At 40.2% G+C, this 19,669-nt stretch overlaps 2 protein-coding genes across 5 annotated transcripts in view; one reads left to right on the plus strand and one right to left on the minus strand.

Moving 5' to 3' along the window:
• The window catches only part of LOC133607713 (rap1 GTPase-activating protein 2-like), a 45,958-nt gene extending 29,507 nt beyond the window's left edge, over positions 1 to 16,451 (minus strand). For all 3 annotated transcript variants that reach the window (XM_061962598.2, XM_061962597.2, XM_061962596.2), the window contains exons 1-2: positions 16,253 to 16,451; positions 1,568 to 1,603 (exon numbers count right to left, since the gene is read on the minus strand). In XM_061962598.2, the coding sequence (XP_061818582.1) occupies positions 1,568 to 1,603; positions 16,253 to 16,296 (80 nt within the window). In that variant the 5' untranslated portion in view covers positions 16,297 to 16,451. The remainder of the gene's footprint in view (positions 1 to 1,567; positions 1,604 to 16,252) is intronic.
• dpp3 (dipeptidyl-peptidase 3) overlaps positions 1 to 19,669 on the plus strand; it is a 30,198-nt gene that overhangs the window by 1,881 nt on the left and 8,648 nt on the right. The window contains exons 2-5 of one of the 2 annotated variants that reach the window (XM_061962593.2): positions 1,548 to 1,632; positions 18,065 to 18,228; positions 18,307 to 18,451; positions 18,522 to 18,611. In XM_061962593.2, the coding sequence (XP_061818577.2) occupies positions 1,548 to 1,632; positions 18,065 to 18,228; positions 18,307 to 18,451; positions 18,522 to 18,611 (484 nt within the window). Of the gene's footprint in view, positions 1 to 1,547; positions 1,633 to 17,304; positions 17,431 to 18,064; positions 18,229 to 18,306; positions 18,452 to 18,521; positions 18,612 to 19,669 lie in introns of those variants that run through there. The other variant, XM_061962595.2, reaches the window with a different exon arrangement.

Here is a 19,669-nt window from a genome sequence, read left to right on the forward strand (position 1 = left end):
AAAATGCAACAAGTGTCTTTACAATACATGTCACACTCACTATTCTCTCACATAAATACACACGTAGCTACTTGTTAAATTACTTTGGGTGTATTTTTTACCACACACTTCAATGAAAATACTGTCGGAGGCTATACTTGTAGCTAGTTAATGTGTGAATTTTCTTATTGAAAGATTAAAACCATGTACTAGGCTCTCAATAAACTTTTTGATACAAATTGTAACACTTTTGTTTTGTTGATGCAGACGCCAATGTGGGCAAAACACCTCAGCCGAGAAAGCCACACAATGTTATCCATTGCCTTATGGATTTTGGGGTGCTTGGATGGCATTTTACCGTCAAAATGAGGGCAAATCAACAATGGCATATGTTTATTGGATAATAGGTTGCTGTCAAATAAGGTGATATTGACCAATAAAACGTTTTTACCTTTCAATTTACTAGGGATCACTCTGGAAGTAGCGTGCCGAGGGGCGGGACAAAAACATTTGTATTCACGCTGTGATTGGGGATCCAAAAGCTGGAGTTGGACATTTGATGGGTGTTTGGAAAGATGCACCGGTTGCGTGATTGGCCACAGTAAGTTAGACTTGGCCAGGTGCGCGTAGGGGCGGAACAAAAAGTCTATTTTCGCCCTGTGATTGAGCAGCAAAAAATATGGAGCTGACGTCACAATTGGGGAAAATTCCAAACGGCTCCTTTGGGGGAAGTATGAAGGAAGGCAAGACAGTTTTTATAAATATCTCCGCAATGCCTCCATTGTTTGATTTAACATTTTTGGGACTTATGCAGATCCCAAACACACAACAACACGTACCAATGGGTATGAAATGTTGGTTTTGCAAAATAGGGCTCTAACATGCTGGGGTGGCTGACCTGGGGCTTTCTGATGTGGCTATGTTTTTTTCAACATATTACTAATTATTATTAATATGCAAAAAAAAAGAATTAATGGAAAAAATATGATCTTTTACTGGTAGAATTCTAGCGACAGAGTGGCCAATTTTTGTTTTTGCAATGTATTACTGTAAATAGAAAAACGGCACCACTGTTTTTTTTTACAGTAAAATTGTGGCAGCTGAGCAGCCAGTTGTTTAAAAAAAATGTATTGTCATTTTTACAATGTTAACTTTAATGGATAACTTGCTTTGAAATCATACGTCATTCAGATATTTATTTTTGTTTTAACAAAAAAGATTGTAATGTATGATCATATAATATTTATTACATTAGGAAACACAAAACTGATAGTTCATTATTATTACAGCTTATAAATATTTTCCAACATAAATTCATACAAATTTAACTAACATTACTTTACTAATATGAACAACATTATTATGACAGTTTCCTACATAGGTGTCCATTCCATTATTTATCATTTTAAAAGCAGAAAAAAAACTGTAAATATGCAGGGTTCTGCTGTGTATTACTACTGCAAATAACTTTTTTTCATTGATTTAGAACCGATCAAACAATTTCTTCATTCAAACCTCTGATATGAAAACATTTGTAAATATATATATTTTTGTTACATAACATGTAGGTTTGGGATGTGTCACTCACCGAGCTCTCAGCGCGCTGACGGAAGACTTGTCGATCCTGCGGGGAGAAAAAGACATGCAGTTACGGTAAAGTGCACTCACACACTCGATGATGCAGGTATGGAAGTGCAATAAGACAAGTCAGGGGTGTGAAGGACATATTAACATCCACATACTCGATTAACCCTAGCAGCCACAGTGGAGGAGAGATGTGACTGTGGAGGTGCAAAGCAATAAAAACACTATTTGTTAAAGTGCTGCATCCCCCCTCTCTCCACCATCTCCTACCTATTAAATCACACAAACAGAACTGGAAGATAAAAAATGGCAATAAAACAACGCAAGCAGGAAATCATATTAATGTGATCTGTTTTATTTCTTCGTCAGCAGTTATGCTAATTTTCATTTTTTTATTTGAATAAAATGAAAAAATAATAGCCCCTATAGATGTTTTCTGTGACTGTCACAGGCAGTCTGGTCTAATTGTTTAGATTGAGGGGAACCTGTAGACAAACGTTATCCCTCATCACTTGAAGTAGTTTTCTGGCAATAAATACTTCTACAATGTGGTTAAAGTAGGCTTTTTAATATAACTTCCAGAGTTAAATACAATCCCAGAGGTAATAATGTTCAATGGTACCTCAAATTAAGAGTGTTTTGAGATAAGAGATGTCTTTCAGCTATTTTTTATGCTGTAATTTATTTAAAAAAAAATGTTGTTACAAGCATCCCCACCATTATTTGGCGAAGCAAATGTCACAGTGAACCCCGTAAGGTCCAAACAAAACATCTGGCCTCACTTGTTAGCAATAGCTTAAAGCTAGAGATAGACATAACTTTGTTTTTCAAGTATTGGAAGGAAGAAAGTAAGTGTGAGAAAAAGAAGCGGATGATATTCATTTAATTGAAGAAATGGATCATCAAGAATATGACAATGTGTACCCAACTTGGCAAACAGTTTTAGTGTATCACTGCTAATCTGCGCCATACTGAAGCAGAATGAGTCTAACGCGGACATTTATCCATGAAAAAATGGAAAAGCTGCTGATGGTGTGTTTGACGGGGGAAGCAGCTGGAAGGAGATACCGTAGAAGTCCACTCTCCAAACTTAAAGGGAAACTGCACTTTTTTGTGAATTTTGCCTATTCACAATCGACATGACGACAGATAGATTTTTTTAATGCATTCTAACTCGTAAATAAACGTACATAAAACTCTGCTCACTGCGAAGCCAGTGGGAGGACAGTAAAAAAAAACAATAAATCACCATCCAAAAACCGCAAATAATACCCCATTTACATGTCGTGACTTGAATATTAACCAAGTGTTTTTAGACTTAGACTTAGACTTAGACAAACTTTAATGATCCACAAGGGAAATTGTTCAACACAGTAGCTCAGTTACAATGATGGAAAGTGTAAGGATGGAAAGGAGCTGGCTCTGGCTATGCGGGTGTTCACTTCATCATCGATGGTGACATTCTGAGACAGTGTGCTGCCAAGGTAGGTGAAGCGGTTCACTGTGTTGAGTCTCTAGCCGTTGACAGTGATGTTGGGCTCAACATAAGGCTTTCCAGGCGCGGGCTGATGAAGGACTTCAGTCTTCTTTGTGCTGATCGTAAGACCAAAGTTTGTGCAGGCGCTGGAGCACATGTCAACGCTGCGTTGCATGTCGGCTTCTGAGACAGCGTTGAGAGCACAGTCATCAGCCAACAGCAATTCTCTGATGATGTCTGTCATAACTTTGGTTTTTGCTTGGAGCCTCCGAAGTTTAAACAGTTTGCCATCTGTGCGATACCTCAGGTTGATAACAACATCCTCGTCTCTGAAGGCGTCTGTGAGCATGGCGGAAAACATGAGGCTGAACAGTGTTGGCGCCAAGACACAGCCTTGCTTGACCCCGTTTGTGACTGGGAATGGGGCAAAGGATTCTCCGCTGTCCTGGACTCTGGCCTGCATGCCCTCGTGGAACTGCGTCACCAAAGCAATGAATTTCCTTGGGCAACCATACTTTGCCATAATCTTCCACAGACCCTCTCTGCTGATGGTGTCAAAGGCCTTGGTCAGGTCGACATAGGTGGAGAACAGGTCGGAGTTCTGCTCCTGACACTTCTCTTAAAGCTGCCTGGCAGCGAACACCATGTCGATGGTCCACCATGTCCACACTGGCTTTCAGGCAGAAGTCCTTTGTCAAGGTGGGCTGTGAGGCGGTTAAGCAGGATCCTGGCAAGAATCTTTCCTGCGATGGAGAGCAGGGATATGCCTCTGTGGTTGTCGCAGGCCTGTCTGTTTTCTTTGCCCTTGTACAGATGTATGATCGACACGTATTTGAATTCCTGGGGAATCGTCTCTTGCTCCCACATCAGAAGAAACAACTGGTGGAGCCTGTCTGTCAATGATGTTCCCCCCTCCATGTAGAACTCAGCTGGAATGGCGTCAGTACCAGGTGCTTTGCCACTGGAGAGTAGACGTATTGCTTTCTGGGTCTCAAGCAAGGTTGGAGGCTCATCCAGTGTTTTGTTGATGGGCACTTGAGGGAGACGATTAATGGGTTCGTCGTTGATGGTCGATGGGCGGTTCAGGACGTTGTCAAAATGTTTGGTCCACCTCTCTGGGATCTTTTCTTTTTCTGTAATGAGAGTGTTCCCATCTGCGCTGAGGAGGGGGTTTGATCCTGAAGACGTGGGGCTGTACACTTCTTTCAAGGCATCGTAGAAGTTCTTATAGTCGCGCCTGTCTGAATAACCTTGGATCTCGTCAGCTTTGTTGCTGAGCCAAGCGTCTTGCATCTGACGGAGCTTCTGCTGCACAGTTCTGCATGTGTTGATAAATGCATCTTTCTTTGCTATGGACTTGGGGTTACTGGGGTAGGTTTGGTAGAGGTGGTGTTTCTCATCCAATAGCTGCTTGAGGTCCCCGCAGTTCTCATCAAACCAGTCCTTGTGTTTCCTAGTTTGGGGCCCCAGAGTCTCTGTAGCTGTGGTGTAAATCAGCTTTCTGAGTGATGCCCAATCTGCCTCCACATTCTGGTTGACCGGAGAGGTGGACTCCAGGCGCTCTTCCAGAGCATTCACGAAGGACTGCTTGCAGCTGGCGGTCTTCAGCTTGGCAAGGTTTAACCGTTTTGGGGCCTTCGTCCCTTGCGGGTGTCGTTTTGGTTGAATGCGGATGTTGAGCTTGGTGATAATGAGGCGGTGGTCTGTCCAGCATTCAGCACTGCACATGGACTTGGTCACACGTACATCCTGCCTGTCTCTCTTCCTAACGATGACGTAGTCGATAAGATGCCAGTGCTTTGAGCAGGGGTGCATCCATGACGTTCGGTTACGGGTAGGGAGGCGGAAGATCGTATTGGTGATCAGCAGTTCATGCTCAGCGCAAGTCTGGAGCAAAAGAAGGCCGTTGCTGTTGCAGTGGCCCACTCCATGATGTCCAAGGACTCCTTCCCAGGCAATGTTGTCAGTGCCAACTCTTGCGTTGAAGTCACCTAACAAGAGGAGCTTATCCGCCTTTGGAACGTCGTCAATGACGGTGTGAAGGTCTTCGTAGAACTTTGCCTTCACTTCATCTGGATTTGTCATGGTTGGAGCATAGGCACTGATGATGGAAAGATGCTTCCAGCCATCAATGGGAGTTTCATGGTCATGAGCCTGTCGTTCACTCCCTTGGGAAGTCCAGCCAGCTTGCCAACAAGAGTTGTCCTTGTGCAGTTCGTCGACCTCACTCTCTCGCCCGAGACCATCTTGATCCAGTGGCAAACGGATATAGGTGCAGTGGATGCCCATGATGTCCTATGTGTCTTGTCATACCCTTAGTGTTCCACAACGCTATGATGAAAATCGCCTTCCTGTCCGTTAACCAGCTGTCGGTTCATCCGCGCCGTCCGCCAAACCCAGTCTTCACGTGCGTAGAGTAGACATACCTATATCACCGAGGGATTGGGACCCGTCGGCTACCCTCACCAGGTTTCGCCGGCCAGTTGAAGCCGTTGCCCGTGGTGTGGCTGCTGTGCACGCTACAACTTTGTGGAGCCACTGGTGAGAGCTGAGTGACAAGTGGGGACCAAAGGTGGACGAACTACCACCTAGAGAGCATGACCTGTCCCCCACCAAAGGTACTACCCCACCTGAACACCCCCTTACACACCTTCATGTATATAAAACCTTAATGGAGGTGTTCGGATGTTTTTAAAGGGCTTTATAGGCAGAATAGAGCGGCCCCTATAGGCTCTATTGTAAGCGGACGTTTGATCACATTTATTTAGTATTTAGAATGCATTAAAAAAATAAAACAGATGTGTTCTTGTCTTAAATAAGGATTGTGAATGGTAGGCAAAATTCTAAAAAAAAAAAAGTGCAGTTCCCCTTTAATACTGTACATCATTATCATGACACTGATTTGCGATACAAGTGTTTTTGAGTTGAGCGCTGCGTCACAGAACCAATTAAGCTCGTCAGTACTGTATATCTCTTTCAGGGTCAAAACTGTGGCCTTTATTTACTGTACAGGCAACGTACAAGCAACATGTTGAACTTTAAACTACACATGTGCTGTTTGTTAGCAAGCGTCACTGGTCATTTACATTAATTGGCCCTGATTCTTGCAGCAATGTGCAATTTATGTTAGTATCTGCTTAGGAAACGTTTTGCATTATTACTAACTGTATGGTTTATAATGTTCTGAGTGACCAGAGGCTTTCTTATGTCTTATTTAGTTACATGGTTGTCACTGCACGTTTTTTGTGGAAAAGTTGAACACAATCTGTTTCTCCCATGGGAAATAATGAAATAATAATAGATGTTATTTGTTACACAGTTTTCATTTAAATAAATCTCAAATTACTACAATAAAAATAATACAACCAAAGCTCAGCCATTAAAACAGATAAAATACTAAGACTAAAAGGCATCAACAGTTAAGAACTTCCTTAAAAAGAAAAGTATTGAACTGTAAATAACTGTACACGCAATGTTTTACGTAACAATTTAACTACTTTTTTTACTGCCATTAAAAATACATGATGGAGATTATTGTGCACTAAAAGTGTGCTATTTGTTAGCAAGCTTCTGAAGTACATGCTAGTAATTAGCCCTGATTTTTACAGCTACATGCTATTTACGTAAGCATTTGTTTGGTACAATGCTTTATGCTGTTACAGAGCAGCCAGAGGTGTTGGTATGTCGCTTTCAGGTATGGGTAAAGAGTCCGGTAATTTTTTTGGCACCGACCTAATCCTGCCGGTCCTACCGGGCACCGATTCACATAAAATCTAACGGTGCCATGTTACGTTACCTGGGTTGCACGCGACGTCATGCCCTGTTTCCGAATCAGCCGGCTCTTTGCACTTCGGCACTTGGCGATCACTCCAGCAGCACTGAAAGCGGATTCATCAAACTACCTCTGGATAATGTTGCAATTTCCAATGCCAACAAAGAAATTAACTCAAAAAACACTCCAAAGTAATTTAAGTAAGGCTCCAGTTTTCCAAGAATGCGCTAGCTTGATGCTGATATACATTGGCTTTGCAATTGACATGCCACTGATTAGCGATTTTACCTGGCGATTTCAGCAACTCCAAATTTGTCAATGAAATCTACAACTAAGATGCACATTACAATCAAACAGCTGGTGTACAATACTTACAGCATTGACACTTTTAAGGTGCAACAAAAGACTAGATTCAGCAAAGCCTGAACTGACTAGCCAATGCACCATAAACTATACTCTATTGCCATCTAACATATTGGACTTGCAACTGTAATTGCAACTTATTGCCATACTTGCAAATGAGACTCAGAAATGTTAGGATAAAACAAGATATAGCAACTAGATAGCAGTTTGCATAATCAGCTATTTTTAAAATGTTGCAATAAAAAATGGTCAGAAACAATTATTATTTATTAACACACACAAAAGTACTGAACATTGGTACTGTTTAGCACCGGCATTGATTCCCAGGTACCGGGAATTGGTACCGTATTGGTTCAAATGTGAACAGTACCCACCCCTATTTGCATTTCTCGATCTAGGATTGGTTGAAGTTTATTTCGAACATGTAGACAGTTACAACACGATACATTATTTATTTTTACATATTTTCATTTTTCTTTACAACATGTCTGAAAAGGAGTAGGAAATTCATAGCAATTACTAACACATATGCTCCAGCACCCCCCCGGATGGATGGATGTTCACTTCCTGTTCTTAAATTGTACACAATTTACATCAATGTATTCTAAATACAAACATTTTCTTCAAATCTAGTTAAGTCAGTTATAATTTACTTAATGAGATAAATAATATCTTATTTTCAATAAGTTCAAGAGGTCTGTCAAAATTCTCCGTCTTTGTACTTTGTAAACACTTGTAGTTTGAACAGTTTCTTAAATTGGATATTACTACATTGTTTGGTTTCTTTTGCTTAATCCATTTCACAATTTAATTCCACATACTGATATACCAAAGGTTTTAAGTGTTGTATGTGCATACAAATGCTTTAAGTAAAAAAAAATTCTGAGGTTATATTTCTCCTCTTTTATTGAGAATAATTGTTGCTTTGTGCATAATTGTATCTGTTTGCAAATGTACCAAATCAAAGAATTTCAAAATTTCAGATTTTGCATCTTGTCTTTATCCAACCATATGAATTATTATAACGGATCTTTTTTGTAACACAAATAATAATTGCAATGTACTTTTGTCGTTATTCCCCCATATGTCTTATGGTAACACTAGTGAGCAGTAGAGATTATGAAGGGATTTTTGGTCTAGAACAGGGGTCCCCAAACTTCTAACTATCGTCACACTTTACCTGTTTTAATTCAAGCCTTAAGATGCCCACCAGGTGGATTTTTACAAGGTGTGTTGTGTTGTTTTGTCTTCTGTGGCATATTTTAAACTCCAAAAATTCTACCACTTTTGTAACTCAGACTTTGTAGCTCCTCGCAGGCATGAAATAGAAGTAAAAATAACTGATCATAAGTGTTGGATATTTAACTCAAATGAACATTAACACTTTAGTTTGACATTGACGCAGTTTAGTTTATTTAGCTACACGGTGAAAGGAACATAGTGTGATGCAATCAGTGCTAATCAATCATTATCTGTGCACACTTCTTGTACTCATTCGATTGTGTAGGTGTACCTCGTGTTGTGTTAGCGTAAAAGCCTCAATTTGTTGCGAGTATTACACTATCACAGAGGGATTCAATCAAACAACCAGTGGAGGCGATGGGGGGCGCGGGTGGGCTGTTTGCAAATGGACTACTTCATCTGAGCAGTTTCCCTGAAGCTGCTCCTGCATTATTCAATAATGCAACTCTATTAGCTCTGCTCCGACGTGGATGACGGAGGAATGGAGCTGCAGGGAGGAATGATGTAGGGAGAGAACATATGGTATGAAAAAAGATAAGGTAAGGAAGTATAGAAAGAAACAACAAGGTGAAGAAAGAACAGAGGGCTGGCTAAAAGGCTTGCGTAACAGTTTCCACACTCTAGTTTTTATTTTCCAGAATGTTCTCTCTGACAAAGATGAGATAGTCATGTGACAGTGGCAGATACTGCGATCCATTTGTGCTAGAACAAAACATCATGGTATTGTCGCTGTACTGGTATTTCAAAATGTGTGGATTTAGGGTAAAAAATAAACTTTCAAAAAAAATTTTTTTTTTTTTTTTTTTTTTAAACGTTTCAGAGTATGAAAAAAAATTAAGAACTCAGTGGTGTCCAAAATGTGGCTCGGGGGCCATTTTTGGCCCACAGCTAGTTTTTATTGGTCCTTGACATGTTCTGTAAATGAAATTAATTCATTAATAATGGGGTAAATGCACTATAATTCTGCATTTAAACACTGTAGTTGACATACAGTACAAAACGTACATAAACCTATATGTATACATACATGCATATATATATATATATATATATATATATATATATACACATATTTACACTAATATATACATATATACTAGAGATGCGCGGATAGGCAATTATTTCATCCGCAACCGCATCACAAAAGTCGTCAACCATCCGCCATCCACCCGAACCAACATTTTATCAAAACCACACCCGCCCGCACCCGCCCGTTGTTATATATCTAATATAGACGATGCAAGGCATTAGTGAGGTTATAAAGCTTTTGCCTGTTAAAGAAAGGAGACTGATCCAATGCAGCAGAGACATTCAATGCGTGCCACGCATTAGTGGCTAAGAGATATTAATGCGTGATAATATTATTTATCATTATTATAATATTATTGTCATTTCCATTAAGAAAGTGTTGACTATTGTTGCCAATGCCCTCAGATCAGGAGTGCGTTCCTCACACTTTGTGTGCGCAGTTGCAGCAAGCAGAACGAGGCTTTTAAGAAGTTAAAAAAATGTTTTAGAAAGACTCGGCCTATATTTTTGTTAGGTAAAAAAAATCTTCTGAATTTATTTCAATGAATATTAACTTGTTAACGTTATAATGCTCAAATAGGGACGAGGGCGGGGTGCACAGTGAAGCAGTGAACAATTTCGCGACAAAGATGAACCTTTATTGATTGATCTGCAGCCATGACAAAATATCAGACAATCTCCATTGTAAACGACAGGCAGGAAAATAAAGATAAACACATAGCCTATGTTCTAGGCATAGGCATAGGCTCATACGTTTTTAAGTTGAAATAAAAAAATAAATAAAAAATGTGCCTCATAAGCCTTAGGCTGTCAATCACGCGCACAAACTTAAATTATACAATAACATATGTATGTCATCTCTACTTAAACAAAAATAAATAAAATAAATAATAATAATAAATTACCTGCAACTTATTGGCCAAGGCAAATAGCTGAAGGGGGGAAATCAAACCCATCAGACTGCACTTTATCATCAAACTTGAATTATAATGAAAATAGTCGGTCGCGACAAACAAAGCAGGCTAAATAGCCTTACATTGTCGCCAATCAGAGATGCACTTCACTTGAAAGCGAGGCCAAATAATTATTCACACATGGTAGTATATCTCGAATAGAAAAAACCCACAATAAACAACGCAATTGCCTTAATTCCTTTGCATTGTAGTGCGCCCAAACAACACGTAACCATCAAAATTATTTAGCTGACCGAACTCAATATAGGTTAGACATGGGCTTATTTGGTACAGCCTAGGTAACGTAGACTAATTCGTTTAACATATCCAACCGTATGTCTACTTACTTTTTTTTTTGTTAGCACTATGCAGGAATAAAATGGCATCTACTGTGCCAGGATTCATGCAAGAGCGCCTGGCCTCTAAAATGCGCCCTGCTGCGCTGAAGGAGCGCTCACTTGCGGCACTTGTTGCTGGGACGCAGTGCCTGAAGAATAATTGTCTGTTTCAAAGAGTGCTGCTCATTTTTTGTATGTGGGTAACAACATTTAACTATGTATATATATTTCCGAATTGGTTCAACCGCAACCGCCCGCATCTATTTAAAATCTATTTTTACCCGCCCGACCCGCGGTTTATCCGCGGACTCCGCGGTTGTGTCCGCAAACCGCGCATCTCTAATATATACATATAATTACATACTTATACAGTATATATATAGTGTATAAATATATTTATATTATATACCTTAAGATATCAAGGCCCAGAGGCCAGATCTGGCCCGCCACATATTTCGCCATATCATTAAATGTGGCCCGCCAAAACATTTAATATGGTCCGACACATAGTTTAATGTGGTTCACCAAATAATTTAAAGTCGCCCACCAAATTATTTTAAATGACATGCCTCATCATTTTATGTGCCCCCCACATTAGTTTGTGGTCCGCAACATCATTGTATGCGGTCTGCCATTTTAAGTGGCCCGCCACATAATTTAAATGGCCCTCTACATCATTTTTGTGGCCTTGCCACATCATTTAAGTGGCCTGCATTTTTGTGGCCTGCGAATGGCTGAAAATAATGAAACACTTTTTGTATTTGTTCTTTCAATTTTGACAAAAGATGTACTGCATGCAATTGCATATATTCTACAGTATAACATTATCTGATCATGCAATATGTCAAAAGCATTTTTTGGGGCCGGGGGTGCAGGGTAATCAAAATGAAATACTTAAATATCTGCTTGTCGCCTTGACTTTATTAGAAATTAATATATCCTTTATTATGTTAGTAAAAAAAATTAATAATCAAAAACGTTGCCCATACATTATTATACGTTTCTATTCATATATATTCACTGTTACAGTGTCCCTCAATAAAAAATAGTTTGACACCCCTGCTTATAGTGACATTCCTATATTTACCATTAAAACAACCTCCTGCAGCCACCAGAAAGCAGGACTTTGTCTTGATGAAGTAACTAACTGCCCAAGAACACCGCGTGTTGTTTATTAACTACTGTACTGTGTACAGAAGCTTTTTTTTTATCACTTGTGAAACTGGCAAAACATACATTATTTCACCCAACATTTAAATTACTCTTTGTTTCTGTTATTGCTTTAAAAAGCACAAAGTCGCCCACAAAGCAGCTGCAGCAAACATTAGCAGCAAAACCGTTGCGCTTCCGTTAATTGCTTGCTAACTTGTTGCTGGAGGTGACAGAGATGGCATCAGTGAGGTGAGTTTAGTGTTCACACTGCCTGGAAAAGCTGGCATGTTCCCACCTATTTTCCATTGTTATGGTTCTGTCTAAACGGAGCTGGCAGGCAGCATGAAACCCATTTTTATACCACCTGTAATATCCAACATGTTTTGTTGTTTTTTTTACCTTTTTTCCACCTCGTAGCAGTTCTATATGCACAGAAAGAATATAGTATAGGGCCATATTGGAGGCGGGCCAGCGCACGTGTGTAAGGGTATTCTACAACATTGGGACAGGCCATTGCCACCATGTTCTATGCGTATCATTTGGCATTAAGGCTTTTAGGGATGCAGCTATTGATTATTTTATCGTTAAATCTCAAACTGTGGCACTGGTACGCGAGCTCCATCTCGTGCAGGGGTCGGCAACCTTTACCAGTCAAAGAGCCATTTTGACCAGTTTCACAAATTATAGAAAACAATGGGAGACACAAAAATCTTTTGAACTTTAAAATGAAATAACACTGCATACAAAGTTTTTTTTTTGCTTTGTGCAATGTATAAACCAGGGGTCTCAGACACACTGCCCACACCTTAATATGAAATTTGAATGCTGGTGCGGCACACGGGTTTTATATGAATGGCGCTTGTCAGCGTCATGCGTGCCGTGATGGTACAGCATATAGCGCCCACTACAACCAGCGAGCCTGATCAGCCACACGTTATATGGGGCTTCCGCTTGCTCACGTAGGTGACAGCAAGGCATACTTGATCAACAACCACACAGGTTACACTGACGGTGGCGGTATAAAACAAACTTTAACACTCTTACTAATAATGCGCCACACTGTGAACCCACACCAAACAAGAATGACAAACACATTTCGGAAGAACATCTGCACCGTAACACAACATAAACACAACAGGACAAATACCCAGAATCCCATGCAGCCCTAACTCTTCCGGGATACATTATACACCCCCGCTACCAAACCCCGCCCACCTCAACCGACGCACAGAAAGGGGGGGGGGGGGGGGGGGGGGGGGGGGTTGGTGGTAGCAGGGGTGTATCATGTAGCCTGGAAGAGTCAGGGCTGCATGGGATTCTGGGTGTTTGTTCTGTTGTGTTTATGTTGTGTTAAGGTGCAGATGTTCTCCCGAAATGTGTTTGTCATTCTTGTTTGGTTTTGGTTCAAAGTGTGGCGCATTATTAGTAAGAGTGTTAAAGTTGTTTTATATGGTCACCGTCAGTGTAACCTGTGTGGCTGTTGACCAATTATGCCTTGCTGTCACGTACGTGTTCAAGCAGAAGATGCATACTGTATAACAAGTGGTTGGGCTGGCCTGCCGTTAATACAGATTGTAGAGGGCACCAAATGTTGTACCATCATGGAACGCCCTTATTATAACTGTAGTGGTGAAAATCGGTGAATATTAATCCCGGGAGTTTTCTGCGAGAGGCACTGAAATCTGGAAGTCTCCCGGAAAATTGGACGGGGATGGCGTGGCGAAGTTGGTAGAGTGGCCGTGCCAGCAATCGGAGGGTTGCTGGTTGCTGGTTACTGGGGTTCAATCCCCACCTTCTACCATCCTAGTCACGTCCGTTGTGTCCTTGGGCAAGACACTTCACCCCTTGCTCCTGATGGCTGCTGGTTAGCGCCTTGCATGGCAGCTCACGCCATCAGTGTGTGAATGTGTGTGTGAATGGGTGAATGTGGAAATAGTGTCAAAACGCTTTGAGTACCTTGAAGGTAGAAAAGCGCTATACAAGTATAACCCATTTATCATTTATCATTTAAATCGGGGGGTTCGGCAAGTAAGCTGCTGAGCCGCATCAGAGTGATCAAAGTGCCGCATGCGGCTCCGGAGCCGCGGGTTGCCGACCCCTGATCTAGTGGTTTGCCAAATAATCACTGCATTTTATTTTCCTAATTTCATACACAGTGTTACTGTTTAAACTGTGTGTACTGTTACAATTGCCTAAAATAGTCAATATACTTGCTAAATAGAACCTTTGCCATGTCTTTAATAGGTACTTAGACCTACTACGCAATTGTTTTTTAACGTTGGTCATTATTGTGGTACTTGGAGAGCCAAGGTTTTTGGTGAAAAATGTTTGAGAACCACTGCCCTGGTGCAACGGTAACACTGCTTGGACAAACTACCCATAATGCATTGCCAGAGACTTTTCAGGGATTTTGAGTCATTCTGCAAAGCACATAAATGAATTGCATACACATTTTTTACCAGATTAATAAGGATGATGGAATATTCTGCATTAAAGGGGAACTACCGTATTTTTCGGAGTATAAATCGCACCGGAGTATAAGTAGCACCTGCTGAAAATGCATAATAAAGAAGAAAAAATATATATAAGTCGCATTTTTTGGGGAAATTTATTTGATAAAACCCAACACCAAGAATAGACATTTGAAAGGCAATTTAAAATAAATAAAGAATAGTGAACAACAGGCTGAATAAGTGTACGTTATATGAGGCATAAATAACCAATTGAGAACGTGCCTGGTATGTTAACGTAACATATTATGGTAAGAGTCATTCAAATAACTATAACATATAGAACATGCTATACGTTTACCAAACAATCTGTCACTCCTAATCGCTAAATCCCATGAAATCTTATACGTCTAGTCTCTAACGTGAATGAGCTAAAAAATATTATTTGATATTTTACGGTAATGTGTTAATAATTTCACACATAAGTCGCTTCTGAGTATAAGTCGCACCCCCGACCAAACTATGAAAAAAACTGCGACTTATAGTCAGAAAAATACGGTACACTTTGTAAAATAGTTTGTCAATCAATCACAATCTTTATGTAGGACAAGAAAAGAGGTTTTAATTTTTTTTAATGCATTTTAACTCGTAAATACACGATAGCAAAAGTCTGCTAACAATGCAGTCAATAGGAGTCGCTCTATTCCGCCTATACAGCACTCTAAAAAACATCCAAAAGCCTCCATTATCGTTGTATATACACACTGTAAGTATATACTGTATGCAAAGTGGTAATAGGCACATTCATAATAACATGCAATATTTACATATTTTGATCATTTTAAGCGTATGTATGGCGCATTATTTTTCACAGACCCATAACAAGGTTTGCTTTTCTCTTCAACAACAAACACTCAGCATCATGCAGCAGTATTGTTAAGTGCTAAACAAGATACATAAACTCTGAACATGATACAAATAAAAAATAAACTGCTGCAAACAAGCGTCTTTTCATGGTTTTCCCGCCGTCTCCGGGTCTAAGTTGACGGTCAAAGTTGACCAACTTCTCGGTTTTTGGCCATAGCTTTCTACTGTCCAGGTGAGAGGCATGATGTATAATCTAAAACTTTGGCTCAATATGTCAATATAGCTGCATAAACTAGTTGGCTCTCTGTGAACACAGAGCAGCTAAAAATAGTTTGTTGGCATTAGCACTTATAATAATATTGCTAAAACTTGGTTAATATTCAGATCATGAGATGTAAATGTATTGTTGTCGGTTTTAGCTGTTTATTTAGAGGGCTTTAGGGCCGCAATAGTGTATTTCTCTAGCTGCCACCTTATTATTGCCGTATTTTACAAATTATAATGCATTAAAAAAAATGAAAAAACATACAGTATGAGTTCTTCTCTTACATTGGAATTGTGAATGATAGGCACAATTCCAAAAAAGATGTCCAGTTACCCTTTACAGCGTCATCTATTTGTGTTGATCCTTTCAGAAATGAGAGAGTTTAACACTGGAACAGATTTTTCCATTTCACATTGTTTACCATGAGAAGAGTGTTTCATGAGAAAAGCTAATTGTAGCTTAGACACAAAAAACAATGTATTACAACAAACGCAAACTATTAAAACTATTTTTTTTTTAAACGACCCGGGACGCATTTAGGGTCCGGACCAACTTTAGTAAACACTAAAAGTCAGAGAAAAAAGGTCACATCTAACAGCACAGTCATTGTTATGAAGCTGAATGTGTGGCGTACCCATCCCAAACGCAGACGATGCTGTGATGTCATTGCGACACAGCTGTAAAGGAACTCAAAGACCCTGACAGCGAAGAGTGTGTGAGGCAGACGAATGAGCATCCATGCTGTCAACAAAAGGCCAAAAAAACAAAATGTTCAACTCACCACCCAAAGCCTCCAAATGACACACTCCTCTTCCTCCTCAGCATCCTCTCTCTTTGTCTTCTTCTTTATTGTGTTCGGGAGCTTCCTCTTTCCTCGCCTCCTATGTCCACGTCCCGCCGGCTATAAATACCTTGCGAGACGGCGTCTTTCACACGCTTTCGCCACCTCCTTTCCCCTCCCGCAGAGTCTCCTCCCGCTGTTAATGTTTCTTTCTTTCACTTCGATTCACCGCACGCAGCCGGGGAGGGAGGAGGGAGTGCGAGAGACACAAAGAGACAAGTGGAAGCATTTCCTCTCGCTCACCCGACCCACCCCTGACGAAGCAGAAACAGCAGTACAGATGCTGGGGAAACTTTTGATGGGATAAAATTGAGACAAATACATATGTCACTTACTGTATATGTAAGGATCCTTCAAGTGTCCGTGCAACCTTTCTGTGAGATTCATTTGGACAATAATTGCTCATTATGCACATGTATACGAAAAGGCACCATTTTTAATATGTGTATGATATTGATACATGTGAAATTGTTGGAGGCCTCTTTGATGAGCAGGAGGTTTCACCATGTTCTCCGCCATACCAGCAGGTGGCGATCGTCTGTAGTAATGATTCTAAAAGAGTAGCAGGACATTTTTAAACTGCATATCTTGGCTTAGAAAAATGATTAAACAACGAAAAACGTTTATATGACACCCCCCTACACACATGCACACACAAATGACAACGAAATAATTTACAACACATGCAAATTGAAAAACCTCCAGAAGTTGAATACATTTACGTGAATCTACATTTTAACGAACAATGGAACAATGGGTGGTTTGTTGTATCTTAACCATGACGTCAACACAATAATTAGTCGTATCAAAAATCCACATTCTATCGCTATAATAATCAATGTTATGAACATTTAAGCCTTCTATAATGGATTTGTACGTCTCAATATATGCTAATATGATCACGACACCTGCTGTACGTAAACAAATGTTCTAACGTCTGCTGTAAAACGTACACAAAAAGACCGGGACAGCCACTCTGTGATTGGTTGTCTACACCGTCCATCACAATGCACACGCTTTGATTGGTTAAAAGGCGGGGTTTGTGTAGCAGCAAACCAGGAAGTGAATAGCATGAGACTGCAGTTTGACGTGAGTCGGTAGCTGTCGAGCTCAACAAGGTAACATGCTCTTGCTGTCTATTACCATTTTTATTCATATTAGGATTAAAATAAATATTGAATGGAACTTCGCTTTTAAACAAGTAGATATTGAGACTTAAGTTTGTGTTACTAGAAGTCGTGGATTTATACCAGGAAAGCCCATATTGTAATGTAACGGCTATGAATGCTCATTTTGAGCTAACACCAAGTTGAAGTTGCTTGTTTGAGCCCAGACTAGCCTGTTATATTCACACTTACTTTACTGTTTAATAATGTCAAAGATACATTGACCAAAATAGTTCACTATTTTATTCTTATTCGTACACATGCCTTGACGAACATACTTTATGAACACGTTGTCTGTGTTGCTTTCTGTTTCGATGCGCATGCCTTTGCAGAAAGTAATGAGCATTGTAATGACAAGTTGTGCTGTGTCGCCTGGTCATTGAGTTTTCCTTCTAGATTAACCGGCTATAGTGCAGAATTACGGCTGTAAACATTAAGTCTACTGTTTAGGTGTCACAGAATGAATTAAAACATTGAGGGACATGCAGTCATCAGAGTGTACATACATAAAGAACACTAGCTAGACGCAATCTCTTCACTTTGAGCACATATTTAAATGTTAAATCTGTCATTGTTACGCCCACAGTTTAGTTCCTCAACACAAGTGAAAACCTCAAACACAAAGATGGTGGACTCTCAATACTACCTACCAAATGACATTGGCATCTCCGCTCTTGGCTGCACCGAGGCCTTCCGCTTGCTCTCATCTGAGGAGAAGATGTATGCCCACTACCTGTCACGAGCGTCCTGGTACGTAATCAAACAACTGCTAGCACAGAGGGATTAGCAAATGCACATTACTACAAATCCCCCTTTTGCCTTTTTAAGGTATGGAGGCCTCGCAGTGCTCCTGCAAACATCGCCTGAGTCGCCCACCATCTTTGTCTTGCTGCAGAGGATTTTCCGAAAGCAGACGCCAGCGGAGCTGGAACATGTGGCAAGAGCAGCTGGGCTCAGCTCAGAAGAGTACCAGGTATACCACATTTTTGTGTTTTTCTATTGTTTGTGGTTTGTGCTTTTGAGTTTTGTGTCCTGTTCATCAGGCCTTCTTGGTGTATGCAGCAGGTTTCTATGCCAACATGGGAAACTACAAATCCTTTGGGGACACTAAGTTTGTCCCAAACCTACCTAAGGTATGCAGATTTTTTTGTATTTCATAACGTTATACATTGTTTTACAGTCTTAAAACAGACTGACATGGCATAGGTACCCAATTTAGTACTTTTATAGGTACTGTCTGTTGATACTAGGGATGCAACGATTAACCGGTTTTATTATTTTTACTATTATCACAAAGGCTCTGTGTGTTTCAGTCCTCCTCACTCTCTATAAACAGACATTATGATAGTACGTTTGACACAACCTGCACAAAATTAGAACAATTTCACACTAGCAATGCCGCGCTTATACACACCTATCGAGAGACGCTAGCATGCTACTATAGTAGCCAACACTATGGTATTAACTTAAACATGGCATCAGGACAAAGCCGCAAACTGTTCCCCCCCCAAAAAAGCTGAAGTCGGCAGAGTGGGAACATTTTGGCTATCTAAAAAATTTACAACGGCTCCCCCATTTGCAAAATCTGCCAAGATAAAGTTGCGCCTGAAGGGTTTAATACATCCGATATAGTGCAGAATTTGCGGGATCACCACACAGCATTACATGCCAAGGTAAAGGTAAGACTTAATAACTACGTTAAATACATTTAGTGGTAAGTTACTACAAGAACAGTTGAGTTGGTAGGGAGTTAAATATAAATTTGTCACTTACAATCAGTAGCTTAGTGTTGAGTCAGTTCAGTGTAAACTGGGGGTGTCAAACTCATTTTAGCTCAGGGGCTGCATGGAGGAAAATCTGTGCACACCGGACTATTAAAATCATGGCATTAAAACTACAAAATAAAGACAACTTCAGATTGTTTTCTTTGTCTTACTTTGGCCAAAAATAAAGCAAACACATTCTGAAAATATAAATAAATGATAAATGGGTTATACTTGTATAGCGCTTTTCTACCTTCAAGGTACTCAAAGCGCTTTGACAGTATTTCCACATTCACCCATTCACACACACATTCACACACTGATGGCGGGAGCTGCCATGCAAGGCGTTAACCAGCAGCCATCAGGAGCAAGGGTGAAGTGTTTTGCCCAAGGACACAACATAAAAATATAGACAGTGGTAAAGTTTA

The sequence above is a fragment of the Nerophis lumbriciformis genome, linkage group LG09 (genome assembly GCF_033978685.3).
Source record: "Nerophis lumbriciformis linkage group LG09, RoL_Nlum_v2.1, whole genome shotgun sequence".
Classification (NCBI taxonomy): Eukaryota; Metazoa; Chordata; class Actinopteri; order Syngnathiformes; family Syngnathidae; genus Nerophis; species Nerophis lumbriciformis.